A 21,284-nucleotide genomic window follows, 5' to 3' on the forward strand; every position below is an offset into this window, starting at 1 on the left:
GACTTTAAGAAATGCATTATGGTTTAAGTATTCCTATTGCAGTAGCCAGATGTATACACAACCCACTCAAAATTAGTTGGTGTGGTGATAGTTCATTTGTGACATGCTGTTTGTAAGCAGATGCTACTTAAGTTACTTGCAACATAATCTCAACACATGTAAAAATATACTTTTACACTTACAGGACATTGTTTTATAATATAAACCCTTATATACAAACTCTGCAAGATGTGCATTGTGCTTATCTACAGATCATTACTACTGAGTTTTGTTTCCCAGTTGAAAGTGGGGAGGCCAGATGGACCTGTAGTCTTTGTCATGCTATAGTGTCACAGAGCAAACACCTGTGCCAGTACCTGTCATTTTCCAGATCAGATGCTGCCCAAGTGCTCTATGTATACATACAACATAACGTTAGGCCCACCAGGTTTTCCCAGAACCAAGGGGGAAGTTCTGACTACAACCCTGCCAGACAAACTGCCGCAGCATTTCCCAGCTGCTTCCTCACGCCAGAGTCAAAGGTCTTGGCATCAAGATGAGCTGAAGGCGAAGAAGGCATCCACCACCCCCACTCCCACCCGAGTCTTGTCCACAGAAAGCTCTTCCCAGACTCACACCTAGGAACGGGGTGTCCGGGAGGCCTACAGCGTAGGCCCGTGGGTCTTCCCTGATCCGTTTTTCAAACTACACCCGGAGTCAGCATCTCTCCTGAGACTTTTCAGGGATTTTCAGATGAGCCGCAGGGCTAAAGCAGCTCAGCTAGGCTGCAGGGGCCCAGGTTCCCCCAGACAGTGAATTAGAGCCTGGTGAGTCCAAAAGAGAGTCCAGCTTTCACCCGGGTACAGGCTCTGGGAAGATGTCCCAGCCCCAAAGGGAGGGTTTGGACTCCCAAACCAGTCCCCTAACCTGGCACCAGGTCTCACCCCACCGCAACCACTCCATTCAAGGGCAGAGGAGTCACAGATTTCACCAGCAAGCCTGACCATCGGAGGGCTCCAATACGTCTCCCTCTGCTCCCTGCCAGGACAGACCCCCACTGCCACCCCACCTCGGCAGGCATTCTGTGCCTGCGGGTCAGGCTCTGCTCTGGGAACTGCCAGTGGAGAGGTGGCACCAGGGCAGGGAGAGATGAGGGGCACAGCAGATCCATGGGGCTTCGGAGCCTTTGTCAAGGGGCTGGGACTGCTCCCAGGCTGTTATCAGCCCTCAAGAGTACGGGCGCTCCCTGGGTGGGGCTTCTGATGCCCCAGTGCCCAAGGGTAATGACATCAGGCAGACAGTGTGCTGAAGTCTCTGTTACTGGCTTAAGCCAAGGGACTCACTCCCTGTGCATTCTCTGGGTCTGCTTAGCATAAGTCCTTGAGGAGCAACGAAGTCAGAAGTTCAGGTCCCAGCCTCACCATGACCTCAGAGAGCCTTCAAGCCCTGCAGGCCTCAGTTTTCCCGTCCGTGAAATGAGAGAGTTACATAAGATTGAATCAAAGGGTTTTTGCCCTGAGTGTGTTCTTTTGTTCCTTTATGTACATTCCAGATCCTTGTGCTCCATACATGAGCGGCTCTCGAGGACACCCATGTAACCACATCCTGGGACGCATACTTGAGGAATCGTGTGTTTGTGCTGGGGGAGGGACACCCCAGAACAATATCCTCCCCCATCCCCTCTCAATAGGAGGAAGCCAGTGGCTTCCTCCCTTTCCTGCCTCCTGCCTCCTGTGTGCTGGCAAGGCTGAGGACCACGCGGACAAGAGGGGAGGGGAAACAGTCCAACGGTCCCCAGGTCTGTCCTTATCACAACCCTCCCCCACCTCAAGTGACCCCAGTCCAGGACCTTCCAGGCCACACCCATCCCCAGCCTTGTAGGGGCCGGACTAGGGGGGCCCAGAGGCCCAGAAGCAGGATAAGTCCTCCCCACCCCTCTCCCCGGCCCGCCTCCCACCCAAGCTAACTCATTTCCTCTTCCTCCCCAATACCAACACACACTGACAGCACAGGCTGAGCAGCCAGACCCAGAGTGACTGACCGTGGGCCCCACTTGTCCCGGCTGGCCTGGTCAGCCTCTGGATTATGGTCTGGCTGGAGGCCCCTTTGCTGCTCCCCATCTTCTTCCTGGCTTCTCATGTTGGTAAGTCTGCCCTGAACCTCCCCCCACCCAACCCCCAAAGCCTGACTCCCCCCAGAAAACCCTATCATCACTGCCATCACTTTCCTCTGCACCCTGATCCGCTAGAAAGTGGGATCAGGGCCTGGAAAACCCAGGCAGGCACTAAGGATCGGGGGAGGGGAGCAGCCACTGACTGTGTTGGGTGTGCACATCAGTGGGGAACAGCAGGGCCTCGGCCCGTGAAGCTTTCAGTGGGTGCTCATATGGTCAGTGTGTGGGACTCACTCAATTATTCATTTATCAAGCGTTTATCAAGCACCAACAATATTCCAGGAGCTGTGCTAAGTGACAGGCCATTAGTTGAGAGGCAGACAGCCGCTAGATCTGTACAACAGATTAAATGGTGCGGACCTCCTACGGCTGTTGCTGGGTTTAAAGGAGGTAATTTACACAGAGCACTTGGTAAGAGCTTCTGAATAAGCGGAAGCCGATTCCTTCAGTGTGGTGCCCAAAGAGGATTAGAACGCAAAGGCCGCCTAGAGTGGTTCATGGTCTAGTGGGGGACACAGGACACCAGGTGAGCGCTGAACAGATAGACACAGAGGAGCACCGAGGAGTCAGCTTACTCTGCTTCAGGGTAGGAGATGAAAAGGGATTCGGAAATAACTTCACTAAGAGGGGTGGTCTTCATTCCAGGCAGCCAGAACAATAGATGCAAGTCTCAGAGGCGGGGAAGTGCATAGGAGAGAGGGTTCCTGGAGGGAACCCAGCAGGAGGGGCAGTGTGAGCAGCAGAGGGCTCAAGAGCAAGCACTGCATCCTGAGGGCAATGGGGAGCCATGGAAGGTTGTAGGCCAGAGAGTCACAAGGCCTTAGAGGGATCACTTTGGACGATGAGTTGAGGAAGGAGGAGTGTGGCTGTCAGGATGGTCCAGGGGAGTAAGGATGAGGGTTAACAAGGGCGGGCTTGGGAATGGGGATGAAGCCAAGAGGCTTTGAGGAAATAGAATTTTGTGACTAATTGGGGCAGCCAGAGTAGTGCTCCGAGGTGCAGACTTTTAGAGTCAGACAACCAGTTTCTGCCAGTTACTCATTGTAAGACCTTGTGCAAGTTATTTCTCTGAGCCTTAATTTGCCAGCTATAAAATTGGGCTGATAACATCTACCTCCCAGGAGAGCTGGGATGATAAAATGAGAGAACATAAGTAAAGTACCTGGCATATCAGTGACCTCCAATAAACATTAATTACTATGACAGCAGGAGTACGAGATGACTCCAAAGCTTGTATCTCAGGCGGGTTTTGCCGTCTGCTGAGGCAGGGAGCCCAGAGAGGAGCAGGTTTGGGAAGAGCTGATGGAAAGCAGGCCCGAGCTGAGAGGCCATCCAGGGGTTACTGACTCAGAAGTGATAGTGAAAGCCCAGGGAGGGGATGAGCTTGCTAGAGGAAGCGTCGTGAATAATTATCATGAGCCTCCTCTGTGGATGGAAAGACATCAACTTCTGGAGGGTGTGAGGACCCAAAGGAAAACAGGTGCTCGGCACAGGACAGGCAGTCAGCTTCATTCACTCATGGCAGCCTCTCAAAGAATAGCCACTGATAAGTGAAGTAGCACTTAAACCAACTAACCACTTGGCAGTGAACAGGCAGGGACAGAGTAGGAGGGGCTCGGGAAGGTGTGGGCCCCGGGGGCTGAGGAGGCTGGCAGGGCTCTCAGCCAGGCCTGGACTCCAGCTCTGCTTGGTCCCTCCTGGTTCCTGTCTCACACTGTGTGCCCCAGCCTTTCACTCCACACCTTTACTCAGGCTGTGCCCTCTGCCTAGAATGCCCCTCCTACCACTGACCTCTCCCTGTCCTCATTCTGACCCCTCACCGTACCCTGCTCAGCTTTAAGACCCTCAAGCTGTGTCTCCCAGGAGGCACCTGTTCATCCTCTGCCTCCCCCATGCCGAGTTAGGCATCCCTTCTCTGTGCTCCCCACACAGTGTCCTCCATTTGATGGGTAGGTCCATGTCTGTCTCCCCATGGGGCCCAGAGCCCTTTGGAAGGCAAAGACCAAGGTCCACCTGGTGTCTCTGTGTGTTTCAGCCCCCACTCTGCCCTAGGGTCTGCCCTCCCTGCTTCTGGCCTTTTGCTGGGCCCAGAGCTCTCTCCCTTTCTGCCCCATAATCACCTGGCTGCAGAACCCAGCCTCTCCCACCTTCAATCCCAGCACAACAAACAGGTCCAGATTTCTGGAGTGATAGGGAGGGGTCCCTCCAAGACACTTCTGATCTCTCGGCGCGGGGGGGGGGGGGCGGGGGGCGGGAGGGCAGGGAGAGCGGCTCCCCTTGGCAGAGCAGCTGTAGACACAGGTCAGGAAAGGGGACTGCCGGGAATAGAGGAAATGGAGACGGGGCGCATAGATCATTCTTTCTTTCCGAAGGCTGGGCTGTAAAGGGAAGCCATCTGGCAGGAGAAGGGAGGGGATGGGGAAGCCAGAGAAGGGGCTTTGTTTTTGTTTTTGTTCTTTTAGGATGAAGAGACTTGAAGGAAAGGGGCCAGTGCTCCGGGAAGGGGACTGGGACAGGAAGGGACGGGGGTGGACGTGCCTGATAAAATTCAGTGCCTGGGGGGCGGGCGGGGAGAGCGGGGGAGAGGAGGGGAGGACAGGGGAGAGGCTGGGAGGAGAGGGGCAAGAGGGGGAGGGCGGGGCCCTGCCAGATACGGAGCCCGGTATCCCGGTCCAGGCGCTGCGGCGGACCTGACACTGCTGGCCGACCTGCGCCTGACCGAGCCCCAGCGCTTCTTCCTGACCTGCGTGTCCGGGGAGGCGGGGGCGGGCAGGGGCTCGGACGCCTGGGGGCCCCCGCTGCTGCTGGAGAAGGACGACCGCATCGTGCGCACGCCCCGGCCCTGGCAGCCCCTGCACCTGGCCCGCAATGGCTCGCGCCAGGTGACGCTGCGCGGCTTCTCGCAGCCCTCCGACCTGGTGGGCGTCTTCTCCTGCGTGGGCGGCGCGGGGGCGCGGCGCACGCGCGTCCTCTACGTGCACAACAGCCCAGGAGGTGAGTCCGGCCGCCGGCGGGCAGGAGGGGCAGGAGGGGCTGCCCTTGACCCCTGACCCCGCCCTCCATCCGCCTCGCAGCCCACCTGCTCCCAGACAAGGTCACACACACGGTGAATAAGGGCGACACGGCAGTACTTTCCGCGTGGGTGCGCAAGGAGAAGCAGACAGATGTGATCTGGAAGAGCAATGGTGAGAGGGGCATCTGAACTGGGTGGGCAGGTAAACCCCATAGCTCTGGCACCCCAACATCTCCGTGGCCCTCAGTGTTCCCAGTTTTGGCCCCTGACACAGCACCTGTTACCCCCACTGGCCAACCTCCGGGGCGCCCCCTCTCTCCTGCACCAGGTCCATGGGAAGCACCTGCATCCAACTCATCTCTAGCTGTGAGATGTCCTCCTACTGCGCCCAGAGGACCAGCAGCCTCGTGGTCAGCTACCTCCTTCCCTGTCACCCCCAAATTAGCGCTATGTTAACCCCTCACGTTGGACTCTCCTCTGAGAGTTAGCAGGTGCTATCACATTAGCCCGTCTGGCAGGGAGCAGCAGTCCCCATGCTGAAGAAGCGAACGGGTAACAAAGTCCCAGTCTTCTGGGAGGGAGGTTTGGCCTCTTCCAGAGATTTGTCAAGACACGTGCAGGGGCCTGGGCAGGCCTGGGGATCTCAGCCCAGGCCTGCCCCCATCCTGGCCCTATCAGGCCCTCTGGCCACCCCATAGAAGGAAGCAGTTTTCCTGTGTGGCCCCACAGATTCCTGCCTCAGCTCTCACACCCACAGCCCTTTGGCTGACTCATGTGTCCCTAGGCTCCTGAGGGAGGAGGACCCTTCTCAAGGGGTTTGCCTCCTGAGCTCCAGGCCCCCCGAATTGATGAGAGATGTGGAGAGTTAGGTAGACCTGCGTTCCCTAGAATCTGTTCCGTCCTGAGCAAAGAGGCAAGAAGGGGTGGGGCAGACACAAGGACCCTGATGTTAGGGTCCACACGTCCTGGAGGGAGAGGCTCCTGGGAACTAGCTGCACGAAGAAGAGGGGAAGAACATTCCAGGAGGAGGATTGATAAGAGCAAAGGCAGGAAGCTGTGAGATACCACAGTGTTTCTAGAAGAGATACAAGCAATTCAGGAACTCAGGAGTGTTAGGAGTCAGGCAGGATGTGGAGAGGTATGGGCTACACAGTGGCCAAACTGGTGAAAATGATTTGCTAAGGAGTCAGATGTTGTCTTGAGGGCAGTGGAGAGCTATGGAAGAGCTTAAGCAGGGGAGCTACTGCGGAATCTATCGGAGAAAAATCTCACTGGCTGCTGAGTGAAGGACGGACAGGAAAGGGGGAGACTGGAGGCAGAGAGACTGCTTGGAAGGCTGTGGGAGGCTGGGAGCAGGGTGGTGGCAGTGCACGTGGAGAGGAGTGGGCAGCTTTAGGAGACGAGGGGGAGATTGAACCGGACTTGGTGATTTACTGAGTGGTTGGTGGAGCATGGAAAAGAGGATGCTTCCCAGCTTTCTGGCTTGGGTCCAGGCACTCGCTGGTGCCTTCCCCCAGGTCTGCTCACTCTTCCTGGCGCACGTTGATGTGACTCAGGCCGAGGTGGGCAGAGGGAGGGAACACCAGCTCTTGTGTGATGGTGAGGCCCCTGACCCGTTTATGCCCCCAGGATCCTACTTCTACACCCTGGACTGGCATGAGGCCCAGGAAGGGCGGTTTTTGCTGCAGCTCCCAAACGTGCAGCCGTCATCAAGCGGCATCTACAGTGCCACCTACCTGGAAGCCAGCCCACTGGGCAGCGCCTTCTTTCGACTCATCGTGCGGGGTCAGGAGCAGAGGGCAGAGGTGGTGGGTGGTGTGGGAGGCTGGGAGCCCTATGGTTCTTCCTGTGGACCCCCTGCATCCTCTGGTCCCCCAGGGCTGCCTCAGTCCTCAGCAGCAGTGGTCCAGTGGGTGAGGGTCAGCTGCTGAAAGCACATTCCTGCAGGTTGTGAGGCAGGGCACTGGGGACAAGACTGTACCAAGGAATGCCCGGGCTGCCTGCATGGAGGTGTCTGCCACGACCAGGACGGCGAGTGTGTGTGCCCCCCTGGATTCACTGGGACCCGCTGTGAGCAAGGTAAGGAGAAGGGGGGCACTAGGACCTGGGCAGGAGAGGATGCCTGGCTGGGGGAAAACTCTCAAACCATGGGCATGGACCTTGGAGGGTGAACATGCCAAGTAGGTCTTGAATCCTGGGGCCCAGCAGAGGCCCCTACACCCGCATGCCCTCTTTCTAGCCTGCAGAGAGGGCCGTTTTGGGCAGAGCTGCCAGGAACAGTGCCCAGGCACATCAGGCTGCCGAGGCCTCACCTTCTGCCTCCCGGACCCCTATGGCTGTTCTTGTGGATCTGGCTGGAGAGGAAGCCAGTGCCAGGAAGGTACGGACTAACCCACCCTCCGTGCTCCCTGACCCAGGCAGTCGGCTACAAGCCCGGCCCCAATCCTTCACTCTGGCCCCAACTTGCACACCAAGACCTCCATGGTCCCCGCTCACTTGGCCAGTGCCCTCTCTACCCAGCCTGTCATTACCCAGGCCCCAGCGGCCCTCGTTGCCCCCTGACCTGTGCCCCTCTAACCACACCCCCTCTGTTTCCAGCCTGTGCCCCAGGTCATTTTGGGGCTGACTGCCACCTCCAGTGCCAGTGTCAGAACGGCGGCACTTGTGACCGCTTCAGCGGCTGCGTCTGCCCCTCCGGGTGGCATGGGGTGCACTGTGAGAAGTCAGGTACGAGCGCGGGGGGCTCTGAGGTCCCTCAGAACAGGTCAGCCTTCACCAGACGCATCTCCCTGGCTCAAAGCCCTGCCCTCAGGGAGCTCACGGTCTGGAAGTTCTCACTGCCAGCCCACATCATCCATACAGGGATGGACAGCACCCCAGAGTGGGTGGGAGCACAGAGGAGGCCCCGACCAGCCTGAGAGAGTCAGGGAGGGCTTCTGGGAAGAGGTGCGATCTGAGATGGGATATGAAGGACAAGAGAAAGATGGCTGGAGAGAGAGCAGGGCAACGGCCTGGGGATTGAGGACTCAGGCTCAGGTACCAGGACAGTGGCGTGAGGGGAGGCTCCGGGAGTGATCAGAGGAGGTCAAATCTTGGGGCCTTTGAATGACAGGCTATAGGATTTGCACTTAATATGAGAGGCCAGCAGGGAATTATTGAAGAGGCACGGGGCTCTCAGGTTTGTGTTTGAGAGAGGACACTGGCTGCTGGGTGGGGAGTGGAAGCAGGAGAGCCTGGAAGACCTGTCACAGGGCCCAGAAACGATGGAAGCCTGAACCAGCGTTCCGGCTGTGAGGCTGGCAAGGGCTCTGGTCTCCGTGTGGGAGGGTATGAGGAGGCGGAAGGTGCAGGAGGTAGACTCAGGAGCAGTCAGAGGTGGGCGTGAGGGCCCTGGAGGAGTTGCACAGGACTTTGCTGGCTTTCAGGCCTGGGTGACTGGGCTGCTGGCAGTACCTCCGCTAAGATGCAGGACTCCGGAGGAGGGGCGCTGTGGCAGTCACGTATCTGCCCTTGCAGGGCCTCCAGGATGCGTGTCCCCTCTCTCCCCAGACCGGATCCCCCAGATCCTGGACATGGTTTCAGAACTGGAGTTCAACTTGGAGACAACACCCCGGATCAACTGTGCTGCCGCGGGGAACCCCTTCCCAGTCCGGGGCAGCGTGGAGCTCCGCAAGCCGGACGGCACGGTCCTGCTGGTCAGTCCGGTGACCCCAGCCCAGAGCCCCTGCCCCTCCAGACCCCTGACCCCTCGGGGCTTTCTGCGGGCTCTGCCCACCGGCCTGACCACAGCTCAAATGGGATCAGGCTGATTGCTGAGGGACCACCACCCAGGCTCTGTCCCCTCGTCAGCCTGGACGAGCACACCTGTATCTGGCGCATGGCACACATTCTCCGTGGTCTGTCCCTTCCCCTGTCTCTCATAGTCCACCAAGGCCATCGTGGAGCCAGATAGGACCACAGCCGAGTTCGAGGTGCCCCGCTTGGCTCTTGGGGACAGTGGGCTCTGGGAGTGCCGCGTGTCCACGTCTGGTGGCCAAGACAGCCGACGCTTCAGGGTCAACGTCAAAGGTCAGTGATGTCCTAGCTGATGCTGCTCAGACTGGGCATCGTAGCAGGAAGGGCAAGGGCATCTAAGGGCACAGCCCAGCACCAGGCAGAGAAGAGGGCTTGTTGTCAACCTGAGGCCTGGGCAGGGCATTGTCCAGGCTGGAGCACAGCTCAGTCCCATCTGGAAAGGGCATCCCATGCCCCAGAAATGGGACACCCTGCAGCCTTGCCCAGGGTGATGCTTCCCCTCTCTACCTCCCCCAAATCCCACCCCACAGACACACAGTGCCTTTCACTCCACCTCTAGGATGCTGCATCCCCCCACCCCCCAACCCCGAGTCACACCACAGGGCACTCATTGCTAGGAAGGGGAGTGCCTGGGGCTGTGGAGCTCAGAGGGTGACCTGCTTCATTTCCAAAGGTGCTTCCTGGTGAGTAAGGAGGGAGCTGCCAGTGCCCAGGATCGCTCAGAGCAGAGCACCCACACCCCGTATAGGTGTCCCTCACCTTCTCCAGCATCATAAGCCTCAGACATTCACAGCCCCTGCCGCCCCTTGGCTTCTCTTTCCCTGTGCTCCTGACCCCGCCCTCCCCTGACGTAAGCCCAGACCTCTTGCTCATCTTCCTCTTTCTCACTGTCAGACTCTGCTTCCCATTCTCTCTCCACGACTCTGTCACCCACCCCGGTGCCCCACCTCCAGCCTTTCTCTTCTCACTCTCCCCAGGCTTTGGGCCCAGACAGTTTGGCTTTGAATCTTCACTACAAACTCTAGCGCCATCATCTAAGCAAGTTACTTATCTCCTCATAGCTTGTTTCTCTCTGTGAAATGAGGATATCAGCGCTCCCTTGATAGGGTTGCTGTAAAGATTAAATTAGATGATGCTTTTAAGCATTTAGCACAGTGCCTGACACAGGGTATGTGCTCAATGTATGTTGACATTTATTCTTATTATTAGTTAAAATGTCAACTATTCCTAAGATTTCACATGTTCCCTAGCAACTCCCAGATATGGTCTGCAGCCTGGACCCCTCTCCTGGGCCCCAGACCCAATTGGCGGGACCTCTGTGTAGTGGAGGTCTGGTTCTGAAGTCAGCATGGAAGTTACCTGGTGCATGACTCAAGGGCCCACTTTCTATCCAGCCGCCTCCACGTCTAACCTCACATGTGAGCCACAGGCCCAGGGGCTCCATAGGATCCAAACTGGACCTTTCTCTCCCTCCAGACCAGCACTTCCTCCTGACATACTTCTTCCTGCCTGACCCCACTGTTCCCTCCCACCCCCTCAGCCACACCCCTGCACTTCCTTGACCCTCCCCCATCCATCCATCCATCCATCCATCCATTCTTAGAAAATCCGTCTGGAAAATGTTTGAAAGAGGCAAGGGAACCAGTTAAGGCATTAATGCAATAATCCGGAGAGAAAAGCTAAGGCAGAAAGGGCAGTGACCATGGGGTGAGGAAACTAAGCAGGAGCACAAAAACTGTTTGGACTAGGATGGGCTGATTTGAGGTGGCCTGGTCAGATAGACCCTGTTCAAACCCTGGCTCTGTGTCTTTAAGCAAGCTGTTCCCTGTCTCTGAGCCTCAGTTTCTTCATTCATAACATAGGGGTGATGAGCCCTGCCTGAAGGCACTTGTCAGGATTAGTGACCATGCACATGAAGCATCCGGGTAGAGCAGGTGCTACATCACCTGCTACCCTTTTTTTTAAATTAAGAGAGTGATGGATGATGGGGGGAGGGGCAGAGAGTAGGGTGACACTGCCTTGGGTTTCAGCCCCCTCCGTCTGCACCCACCTTGCATGGGCAGAGTGCCCTCCCCCAAACCCCTGTCCAGCCATGCCACTCCCTCACTTCACATCTTTTGGGACATCCTCAGGTTCTTATTGCTGAGTCCCTGCACCCTGAGCTGTCCTCCCTGGGCCCTGGACACTCTGGGCATCTGTTGAACTTGGTCTCTCCCCAGCCCAGGGGGTCCCCAGATCTAAACCAAAAGCCAGAGTTGTCTTTGATGCCCAGAAGACAGAGTCTGCTCCTATTTCCAACGACTGGGGGTGCTGTCTGGGCCATGCCTTACCCCGAGTCTCCTGGCAGTGCCCCCGGTGCCCCTGACTGCCCCTCGGCTCCTGGCCAAGCAGAGTCGCCAGCTTGTGGTCTCCCCACTGGTCTCCTTCTCCGGGGACGGGCCCATCGCCTCTGTACGGCTGCACTATCGGCCCCAGGACAGCACCATGGCCTGGTCCACCATCGTGGGTGAGCGGGGAGAGAGCCGGGGGTGGGGGGGGCTCTGGGGAAGGACTGGACGTCAGGCAGTGATGAGGGCAAAGTGGGGATGGAAAGGGAGGGAGAAGTGTGTGGAGAAGAGAGGGACTGAAGGGAGAGTGGTGGCTTCTGGAAGGGGTTGGGACTGATAGTGTGTGCTGCACACCCCGCCCCCAGTGGACCCCAGTGAGAACGTGACGTTAATGAACCTGAGGCCGAAGACGGGATACAGTGTCCGCGTGCAGCTGAGCCGGCCAGGGGAAGGAGGGGAGGGGGCCTGGGGGCCTCCCACCCTCATGACCACAGACTGTCCTGGTGAGAGACCAAGAGTTATCCCTTTCCGCCCCCCAGGGGTTACTGTCCTATGCACTCAGGGTTGTCATGGCTTGTCCACCCCGGGGGTCCCTGCCTTTCCCACTGGAGGTTGTCCCCTGGGGATCACTATCCCGTCCGGCCCCAGGGACCCACCGGACAGTTCTGACCCCCGACCTCTGGCCCCAGAGCCCTTGTTGCAGCCGTGGCTGGAGGGCTGGCATGTGGAGGGCCCCGACCGGTTGCGAGTGAGCTGGTCCTTACCCTCGGTGCCGGGGCCACTGGTGGGCGATGGTTTCCTGCTGCGCCTGTGGGACGGGGCCCGGGGACAGGAGCGGCGGGAGAACGTCTCGTCCCCCCAGGCCCGCACCGCCCTCCTGACCGGACTCACACCTGGCACCCACTACCAGCTGGACGTGCGGCTCTACCACTGTACCCTCCTGGGCCCGGCCTCACCCGCTGCTCGTGTGCTTCTGCCCCCCAGCGGTACGCTGGGGAGGGGGTGACGGGCTCAAGACGAGGGAGGACATGGGACGCAGGGAACACAGGAGACCCAAAAGGACATGGGAGGTTATAGGAGCCTGGATGGACATGCAGAGAGCATTGCACGTGAAAACATGCGCATTGGGAGGACCCGGGATGTGAGGCAGACACAAGCACGGGGAGGACATGACCCAGGGAAGGATACAGGATACCAGGAGGACATGGGACTTGGTGGGAACACAGACTGTGGAGGGACATGGGGAGGACCTACGACACTGGGAGGGTCTGGGCCACCAGGAAGAGAATGTATGTAAGGAGAACATACGTGTAAGGAGAACACACATGTCCTTCTTACATGTAAGGAGAACCAGGGGCAGCAGAAGCTCAGGCGTAAAGGAAGCCACAGGGAGAGGGATTCAGCCCAGGAAGGAAGGAGGTCGGCAGGGTGCCTCCTGTTCCGGGTTTGCGGAGCCGGGGACACAGCTAGAGTGGATCTGTCTGACCCCACAGCCACACAGCCCGGTCCCATCTGAGCCCTGCCTTCTCACCCCGTGTCCACAGGGCCCCCAGCCCCCCGACACCTCCACGCCCAGGCCCTTTCAGACTCCGAGATCCAGCTGGTGTGGCAGCGCCCAGAGGCTCCAGCTGGGCCTATATCCAAGTACATTGTGGAGGTGCAGGTGGCTGAGGGCTCGGGAGACCCACTGTGGATGGACGTGGACAGGCCCGAGGAGACGAGCACCATCGTCCGCGGCCTCAATGCCAGCACGCGCTACCTCTTCCGTGTGCGGGCCAGCGTCCAGGGCCCCGGTGACTGGAGCAACATGGTAGAAGAGTCCACCCTAAGCAACGGTGAGAGGGCGGGGCCCAAGAGGACTCCTGGGCCACAGGGTCAGTCTCAATGCTCTCCTTCCAAGTGATCCCCTGCCTTGGAGCTAGGGCATCCTAGGCCCCCTCCCAACAAATGACACAAGCCCTGGCACTGCGGACCCTGACCCTTCCCTTCCTATGACCCATTGTCCTAGTGCTGGAAAAATCATGTCATTCCAGACCCATTGGTCCTAGGCCTGATATACCTGCTCCCTCCCTGGGACTGGGATCTCTGACCTCTCCCTCTGTGTGACCCCATGGTGGCCTCTGGGTTCCCTGACCCAGGCATCCCTATGATCTGTGCCTCTTATTGGATCCAGGGCTGCAGAGCGAGGGCCCGGTCCAAGAGGTCCAGGCAGCTGAAGAGGGTCTGGATCAACAGCTGGTCCTGGCTGTGGTGGGCTCTGTGTCTGCCACCTGCCTCACCATCCTGGCTGCCCTCTTAACCCTGGCGTGCATCCGCAGAAGCTGCCTGCATCGCAGACGCACCTTCACCTACCAGTCGGGATCGGTCAGTCACCTGTACCCTTCTCAGGGCACATGTGGGCAGACCTTGTGTATATATGTTCCTACCTATACACACATGAGTATTTGTACACTGCGAGTGTGTGTGTGTGTGCGCGCACACATGGGTGTTTGTGTCATAGGTATAAGACTACACTCAACAACGTGCAAGGGTATGATACTTATCAATAATTTTCTCTATTTCTCTAGAAGTGAACTCAACTCACAGCCCATTTATATTCGTGGTGACATGTTTAATATCCCCAGTTCAGAATCACTCGGTTATTTCCATGTTGCACCACGGTCAATTAGGGCTTCTCCCCCTTCTCACGAGGGGTGATGGAAGCCTGGGAAGCCTGGTGATAACGTAGGGAATGCCTGGGCTCCGTGCCGGCCTCTGTCTGGGCAGGCCGTCCCGCACTTGGGAACCAGCCTGCACCGGCACGCATCTGTGACTCATGTCCTCAGCCCTTCCGTAGCCTCCTTCCTGCTGGCAGGGCACTCACGCTGTGAGTTCCTTGTCCCAGCCTCCATCCTTGCAAATCCCAGGGCCTCTTTGGGGAGACGTAAGAACTCCAAGGGGCTTCCCCGTGCCCTGCAGAAGGCAGCGTATTCTGTGGCCCTCAGACCCGTTGCTGCAGGCCCTCCTACAGCTGTTGAGCTGGGCCTGCAGCTTCACCTGTCACTCCTGGAGACAGGAAGCACAGGCCTCCCCTCTTGTTGGCTTCCCTGTAAGCCTGGCTGAGTTTTCTGTCCTGTCTATGCCCCTCCAGCCAGCAGGCCCACACTGAGGGGCTGGGGGGTGGGGGTGGGGTGCTGGCTCCTCTTCAGGGACCAGGCATCACCTCGTCTTGTCACCTCCTCCCAACTCTCTCTCCTCTGGGGTCTTCCCCACTGTTGTCACTTATGATCTGAACTCTGACCTTGGTCCTCTGTGCCTGGGCTCTTGATATTTACAGCCAGGCTTTGGCATTTCAAAAAAACAAAAAAACAAAAAACTTCTCTCTCAAGGGCTGATCCTTGTGATACAAAGCCTAGTGTCCGAGGCTATTGTCTCTGCCATGCCTTTAGAAAACTCCCTTCAGAGATTCAATCGGCCTCTTTGTTCCAGGCTGCATTGGCCTCCTTCTGAGGTCAGTGTGTGCAGAAAGCGGCCCTGGCTGTGGCAGGGGAGGGTCACGGGTACGACTGTGGAGGGAAGGAGTAGGAAAGCAGCCTTAAATGGGTATAGCACCCCGACATATATCAAGATGTACCCCTGCTACATGCACCTGCGTGTGCGTATGTGTGCGTGTATGCGTGAGCGCGTGTGCCGAGCGTGAGTGCACGTGTGCGTCCCTGTGAGTACCCCCATCTGTACGTGCCTGTGTCCCTGATACGTGTGTCCCTCTGCTTGTGCTCCTGCTTGAGCACGTGTCCACGTGTAGCTCTCATGGATGCTCTGCATATGGGCCACCACTAGAACATGTGTGTGCATGCTGGTGTATGCCTTCAGCTGTCCATGTTTTGTGTGAATCCATGTGACCTGTGTCCTCAGCCCTCACCCCTCAAGCTGGGCTGCAGCTCACGTAGGGACCGCACCCACCACCAGGTCTGTCTTAACCCTTCTTTTGGTTCTCATATTGGCAGCGCCCATGGTCCTGTTCAGCGGTTTCCTTTTCCTGCTATCAGCCCTGCGCAGGTGGCCCAGCTACTACTTGGTTGGGGGGAGTGGATGTTCCTCTTTTTTATGCTCTTTCTATCCTTAGGTCCCGGGGTGATTTGAGAGCTATGGGTGGCTACCAAGTGGGTGGACAGGGGTAATCTCTGCTTCCACTGCTGTGGAGAAGAAAACCCATCCACTGGCTCCCAGCAGCTCAGGGCTTAGCATGGAGTAGGTGCACAGTAAATGTACCCTAGCCCACTGCCCAGGGCTGGAATCCCCTCCAGAGCGTCCTTGGTGACAAAACAAAAAACTGGTTGTGGGATGAGCACAATAAGGGGAAGCTCATTACTCCCCATCACAGTTCATTCCAATTCCTTTCAGTTTTAAATGTCAGGAGTATCATCCTTCCATCGACTCATGCCGTGGCTTCTAGCAATTTTACCCACTCCTTGTTCCTCCAGAGCCCCACACACCTGATCCCCAGGTGGTGGCCTCTGCATTTCTCTCCTTGGACATCTGTGCACCCAACAGCCCACCTATGGCTCCATCTCATATGATTCTGTTTCAGTATGTGTCCTGTGTCTAACTGTGCCTGGCTGGCCACCAGGGTGCCCTCTGTCTGAGTCTCTGTCCATTTGTCTAACCACTCTTTGTCTGCCTATCTGTGCATCTTGCTGCCCCTGTCTCTTGTGTGGACTGTCTACCCACTTGTCCCATCCTATGAAGGGTGAGGAGACCATCCTGCAGTTCAGCTCGGGCACCTTGACACTGACCCGGCGGCCAAAACCACAGCCTGAGCCCCTGAATTACCCAGTGCTGGAATGGGAGGACATCACCTTTGAGGATCTCATTGGGGAGGGGAACTTCGGCCAGGTCATCCGGGCCATGATCAAGAAGGACGGACTCAAGATGAATGCAGCCATCAAGATGCTGAAAGGTCTGCTGCGAGTGACTCCTGCCCAAGCCCTGACCCTCTCCTTCGTCCCACAATCCCAGGCCCCACCTGGCTTCCACCAGCAACTGACACCAGCCCTCACCAGCCCATACCCTTTCTCCAGGGTTATTTTCGGCAAAAGTGATATTGGATTCTTTACACAGAGTATGCCTCTGAAAATGACCATCGTGACTTCGCGGGAGAACTGGAAGTTCTGTGCAAACTGGGGCATCACCCCAACATCATCAACCTCTTGGGGGCCTGTGAGAACCGAGGTGAGCCCCCAACTCATCACCTACCACTTCTTCCAAACCCCCATTATCAGCCGTCACCTTTGCATCCGTAGCTTGCGGGAAGCTTCGGGACACCGAAGCATCACTATTGGTTCTCCTTTGTGCACCAGGTTCCCTGTCTAGTACCATGGGGTGCCTGCTACCACTCCAGGTTGCCTGAGTATAAACCACCACCCTGTATTCCTCGCCTCCCAGGTTACTTGTATATCGCCATTGAATATGCCCCCTATGGGAACCTGCTTGATTTCCTGAGGAAGAGCCGGGTCCTGGAAACTGACCCAGCTTTTGCTCGAGAACATGGAACGGCCTCCACCCTCAGCTCCCGGCAGCTGCTGCGTTTTGCCAGTGATGCTGCCAATGGCATGCAGTACCTGAGTGAGAAGCAGGTGTGTGTGAGTGTGTGTTGGGGGAGGTGAGGGGAGACCATCGAGCGGACTTCAGGAGATTAAATCAGCAGACTCTAATTGATGTGGGATTGAGGAATAAAGAGGGACGTGACCCCATCCTGTCCTGGAGGAGTGGGTGAGAACACAGGGCGAGAAGCAGGTCTGAAAAAGGTGTTGCATTTGAAGCATCCGAGGGATATCATGGTGGAGGTGTTGGCTTAGCGGTTGTACAAGCCAGCCTAAAACTCAGGAGGGAGGCCTGGGCCGGGGACGACAATCTGGGAGCTGTCACTTCACAGTTGGTGACACTGGTGGCCAGGGAGTGGGCAAGACTCACCAGGAGAGGCTGGAGGCTAGAACAGACAGGGGAGGCCCGAGCCCAAGTTCGAGGACACCCCACTTGAATGAAAGGAGAGGGGACAGTTGAGACCGAGGGGAGGCATTTTGAAGTTATTAAAGTTTTGAGTATCTTTGAAAGCAGAGGGGAAGGGGCCAAGATAGAGGGAGGGGTGATGGAGAGAGGTCTCTGAGGAAGGTGGAAGGCCCAGTGGGGAGGATCTGGAACTCAAGGGAGAGATCACTTTGGGCAAGAGAAGGGCCTTTCCACGTTCATCAGTGGGGTGGGGGTCAGGGAGAGGTCAGGAAAGACAGGGTCAGGGAGCATGCAAAGAGGAGAAGGTGCAGTGTGGTCACTGGGGAAAAGCCCACCTTCGTCCCAGGAGAGGGATATAGCCTGAACTTGGCCGTGGCCCAGGTCACTGGAAGGAAGGGATGACAGCCAGCACTGTGGTTCTTCTCAGGCAGGAGCTTCTGATCCAGGATGAGGCCTGGGTTGGGGGCAGAAGAGTAAGGGGCTACTAAAGGCATGGAGGGACCCACGAAGCCAGCCGCGGGGCCAGACCCCTCGCTGGCCCCGGAGTCTGCGGCTCACTCATCCCCCATCTTTCCTGACTTCTGACCGTGCCTGCAGTTCATCCACAGGGACCTGGCTGCCAGAAACGTGCTAGTCGGAGAGAACCTGGCCTCCAAGATTGCGGACTTCGGCCTTTCTCGGGGGGAGGAGGTTTATGTGAAGAAGACGATGGTAAGTCTCACTGGGTCCCCCTCTCAGGGCCAGGCCTGGCCCTGCCTCCCAGAACCTGCTAAACAGCCCCTTTCTCATCACCTGACCCCTCAAACCCACTCTCTCCCAGGGGCGTCTCCCCGTGCGCTGGATGGCCATTGAGTCTCTGAACTACAGTGTCTATACTACCAAGAGCGATGTGTGAGTGTGGGGGGGGAGGGGCGGGAGGGTTTGGTCCCCCGAGGTTGCTTGTAGGTGTAACCTGGACGCACCTCAGAGATGTCTCAGGTAGTCCAAGACATGACTTGGCCATCCCTACGGTGTGTTCCAGGTGTGACACAGGTGTGACAGATGTGTCTCAGGTATACCTTGGCCATGCCCAGCATCTTAGTGGGAAGGCATGGGGCTAGCTGGAAGGAAGTTTCAACTTGGCAGGTGTGTCAGGAGTAGGATTGGAGTAGGGGTGGTTTAGGGCTATATTTGACTAAGAGACTGGAGGATGCCTTGGAGAGGCTTGGGGATGCTGGTGGATAACACCTGGGTGAATGGAGAGACTACTCAAAGAATGTTCTCGCCTTCCTCTCTGAAGGGCAGGTCATCCCCACCTGAGGACCTAACCAGAGCATGACCCCCAAGACGCCCTCTCTGCACTCCCTCCCCAAACAGCCATCCTGGCACACCCCTTCCCTTCTCTCCAGGGAGCCTGGCCTGCCCAGCGCTCCAGCCCTGGCTCTGCCCCTTGCCCCAAGCCCTTTGGCCTGGCCTGCCCGGCTCACTATCCACCACACCACCACCCCTCTGATAACTACTTGCCTACTTCCTGCTTCTGCCCCAAACCCCTGAGATTCCCTCCCCCGCACTAGAACTTCCACCCTGGCCTCAGCCACCTCTAACCTGCACAGCTGTTGTTACAATATAAGAGGCAGTTAAGAGCAAGGGCTTTGGAGCGAGACTGCCAGGGTTTGAATCCCAGCTCTGCCACTTACAAGCTGTGTGGCCTTGGGTGAGCTAGCTAAGCTCTCAGTGCCTCTGTGTCTCCATCTGTAAAATGGGGATAATAATTGTACCTATACCATAAGGTTGGTGTGAGGGTTAAATGAATTAACATATACATTAAATGATCGGTGCCTTGCCTACGGTAAGTGCACAGTAAAAATGTTAGCTATGATTACATTAAGCCTGGGAGGCTGTGAAGGAGTTTCAGAGACAACAGCTGGCCAAGGCCAGACCCTTGCAAAGTAGATACACACAGGGGCTGGGAGGGGCTGCACACCTGGGGTAGGTAGACACTAAGCTGCTGGGCCCCGGGGCCTAGAAGGTAACTAAGTACATCCTCCTCATTTCAGTTGGTCCTTTGGGGTCCTCCTCTGGGAGATCGTGAGCCTTGGTGAGTCCCTGACCCCTGTTCCCGAGAGGGTCCCCACCTTATCCCTACGCCGCCCCCCTCCTGGGCCCTGGGCTGAGAGAGCATTGCCCCTCCTGCAGGGGGCACCCCGTACTGTGGCATGACATGTGCCGAGCTCTATGAAAAGCTGCCGCAGGGCTACCGCATGGAGCAGCCTCGCAACTGTGATGATGAAGTGTGAGTCCCCTCAGCCTTGAGCCCCGGGAACCCTGTCACCCCAGCAGGCCCTGACCCTCACCTCAGCGATCCCCCACCTGCAGGTACGAGCTGATGCGGCAGTGCTGGCGGGACCGTCCGTACGAGCGACCCCCCTTTGCCCAGATCGCGCTGCAGCTGGGCCGAATGCTGGAAGCCAGAAAGGTGAGGAGACTCGGGGGACGGGGGCTGGTCTCGCCGAGCTCACAGGGGTGCCCTCTCGTAGGAGCCAGAGAGCAGCAGCCTCTGTGTCCCTGTCCCCACCACTAGCTGCACCACAGCTAGGCCAGGCCCTGGGATGCAGCCCCCCTTTCCAGCTCTCACTGGGTTGGACACCAGGCCCTTCTAAACTCTTCCAGGGCCACTGATTAGCCTCAGCAGCAAGTCATTGTCCCAGGTCCCAGGTCCCAGACTCCCTGCCTGTCCTCTGCTAGGGCCATCAGCCCACTCTCATCTGGGACACCTCACCTGGCACAGAGCCAGAGTGGAATCATGAATGGTCAGCTCACCAAATGGATGGAGGATGAATGAATGACCCAGTAACTGAATGAATGAATGAATAGAGTTAGTGGATGGATGATACAATAATCATTCAAATAAACATGTAATTAAATAACTGAAACTAGTAACCATATAAATAAATGAATTATCAAATAAATATAAGTGAAGAAATGCATCAAAATGAGTAATGTGAAGAGTTCGTCATATGAATTAATTAATGACTAAATAGTTAAAGGAAATATAAAACTATCTTAAGAATGAAGGAATAATCAAATAACCAGAAAAATGGGTAAATCATCAAAAATAGTCTTATAAATAGATGAATAAGTAAATGAATGGATGAATGCATTAGCAATCAATTCATCGGATAAGGGCGTGAAAAAACTCCCATCGAACAACTGTGTCAAGGGTCTCTCACGTGAGCCCCCAGCTGTGGTCTGATGACCTTGCTGCTCTGGGCTGGTGAGGACCACCCTTGGCCATGGGGTCACCTTGAGTCTCCGAAACAAATCTGTGTCCCTTCAAATACCCCAACCACATGGAAGTCAAGGACCTCCAGGGCAGGCGCGCCCCCACCCCTGGCCCCCACTAAAGCGTGCTCTGCTTCCCAGGCCTATGTGAACATGTCGCTGTTTGAGAACTTCACGTATGCGGGCATCGACGCTACAGCTGAGGAGGCCTGAGCTGCCATCCGGCCAGAACGTGGCTCTGCTGGCCAGAGCAACCTCGGCTCTTCAACCTGTGACTTCTGATCCTTGTCGCCTGAGCTGCCTCAAGGAATTGTTTTTTAACTTAAGGAAGAAAAAAGGGGATCCAGGGATGGGGTGGGCTTGTGGGGGGTGGGTCCTCATCCTTTGCAGTTGCTCCCAGTGCCTCCTGAATTACTGACGGCTACCCTCACGTCCTTCGTTCTAGTTCAGCTGCTCCACGTTTGTGCTCTTCCGTTCCCTGCCCTCAAACCCCTGCTTCAGCCCCTCCCCTCAAGCCAGCACTCACACCACTAACATGCCCCCACTCCCAGCCTTGTAATCAGGAAAAATAAATGCTCTGAGAAGCTCCATCCGATGTCTACCTTTTACTGCTGGTCAATTCCAGGGAAAAGTTAAGCCAAAGAGGGAGAAACTGGACTTTCCAGGAAAAGAAATGCTATCCCTGGTTACACTGTCGTTATTCCAAGCCCTCTACGGGGGTTGCCTCTCCATGATGGGAGATATTCTT

At 56.9% G+C, this 21,284-nt stretch overlaps 1 protein-coding gene across 2 annotated transcripts; it reads left to right on the forward strand.

Moving 5' to 3' along the window:
• The first annotated feature begins 1,991 nt into the window (after nucleotides 1-1,991).
• TIE1 (tyrosine kinase with immunoglobulin like and EGF like domains 1) lies at nucleotides 1,992-20,862 on the forward strand. 2 transcript variants are annotated; one of them, XM_060082946.1, is made up of 23 exons: nucleotides 1,992-2,122; nucleotides 4,829-5,146; nucleotides 5,227-5,337; nucleotides 6,795-6,950; nucleotides 7,113-7,244; nucleotides 7,405-7,545; nucleotides 7,764-7,892; nucleotides 8,715-8,860; nucleotides 9,089-9,233; nucleotides 11,308-11,466; nucleotides 11,653-11,790; nucleotides 11,977-12,273; nucleotides 12,832-13,122; nucleotides 13,461-13,651; nucleotides 16,016-16,226; nucleotides 16,388-16,498; nucleotides 16,712-16,902; nucleotides 17,873-17,986; nucleotides 18,096-18,166; nucleotides 19,312-19,352; nucleotides 19,451-19,547; nucleotides 19,631-19,730; nucleotides 20,678-20,862. In XM_060082946.1, the coding sequence occupies exons 1-23, from the start codon at nucleotides 2,065-2,067 to the stop codon at nucleotides 20,747-20,749; spliced, it is 3,420 nt and encodes a 1,139-aa protein (XP_059938929.1). In that variant the 5' UTR covers nucleotides 1,992-2,064; the 3' UTR covers nucleotides 20,750-20,862. The 2 variants fall into 2 exon arrangements, with proteins under 2 accessions (XP_059938929.1, XP_059938920.1); XM_060082937.1 differs by having other exon boundaries at nucleotides 11,653-12,273.
• The last annotated feature ends 422 nt before the right edge of the window (nucleotides 20,863-21,284 follow it).

This window comes from Mesoplodon densirostris, chromosome 2 (assembly GCF_025265405.1).
Source record: "Mesoplodon densirostris isolate mMesDen1 chromosome 2, mMesDen1 primary haplotype, whole genome shotgun sequence".
In the NCBI taxonomy this organism is placed as follows: Eukaryota; Metazoa; Chordata; class Mammalia; order Artiodactyla; family Ziphiidae; genus Mesoplodon; species Mesoplodon densirostris.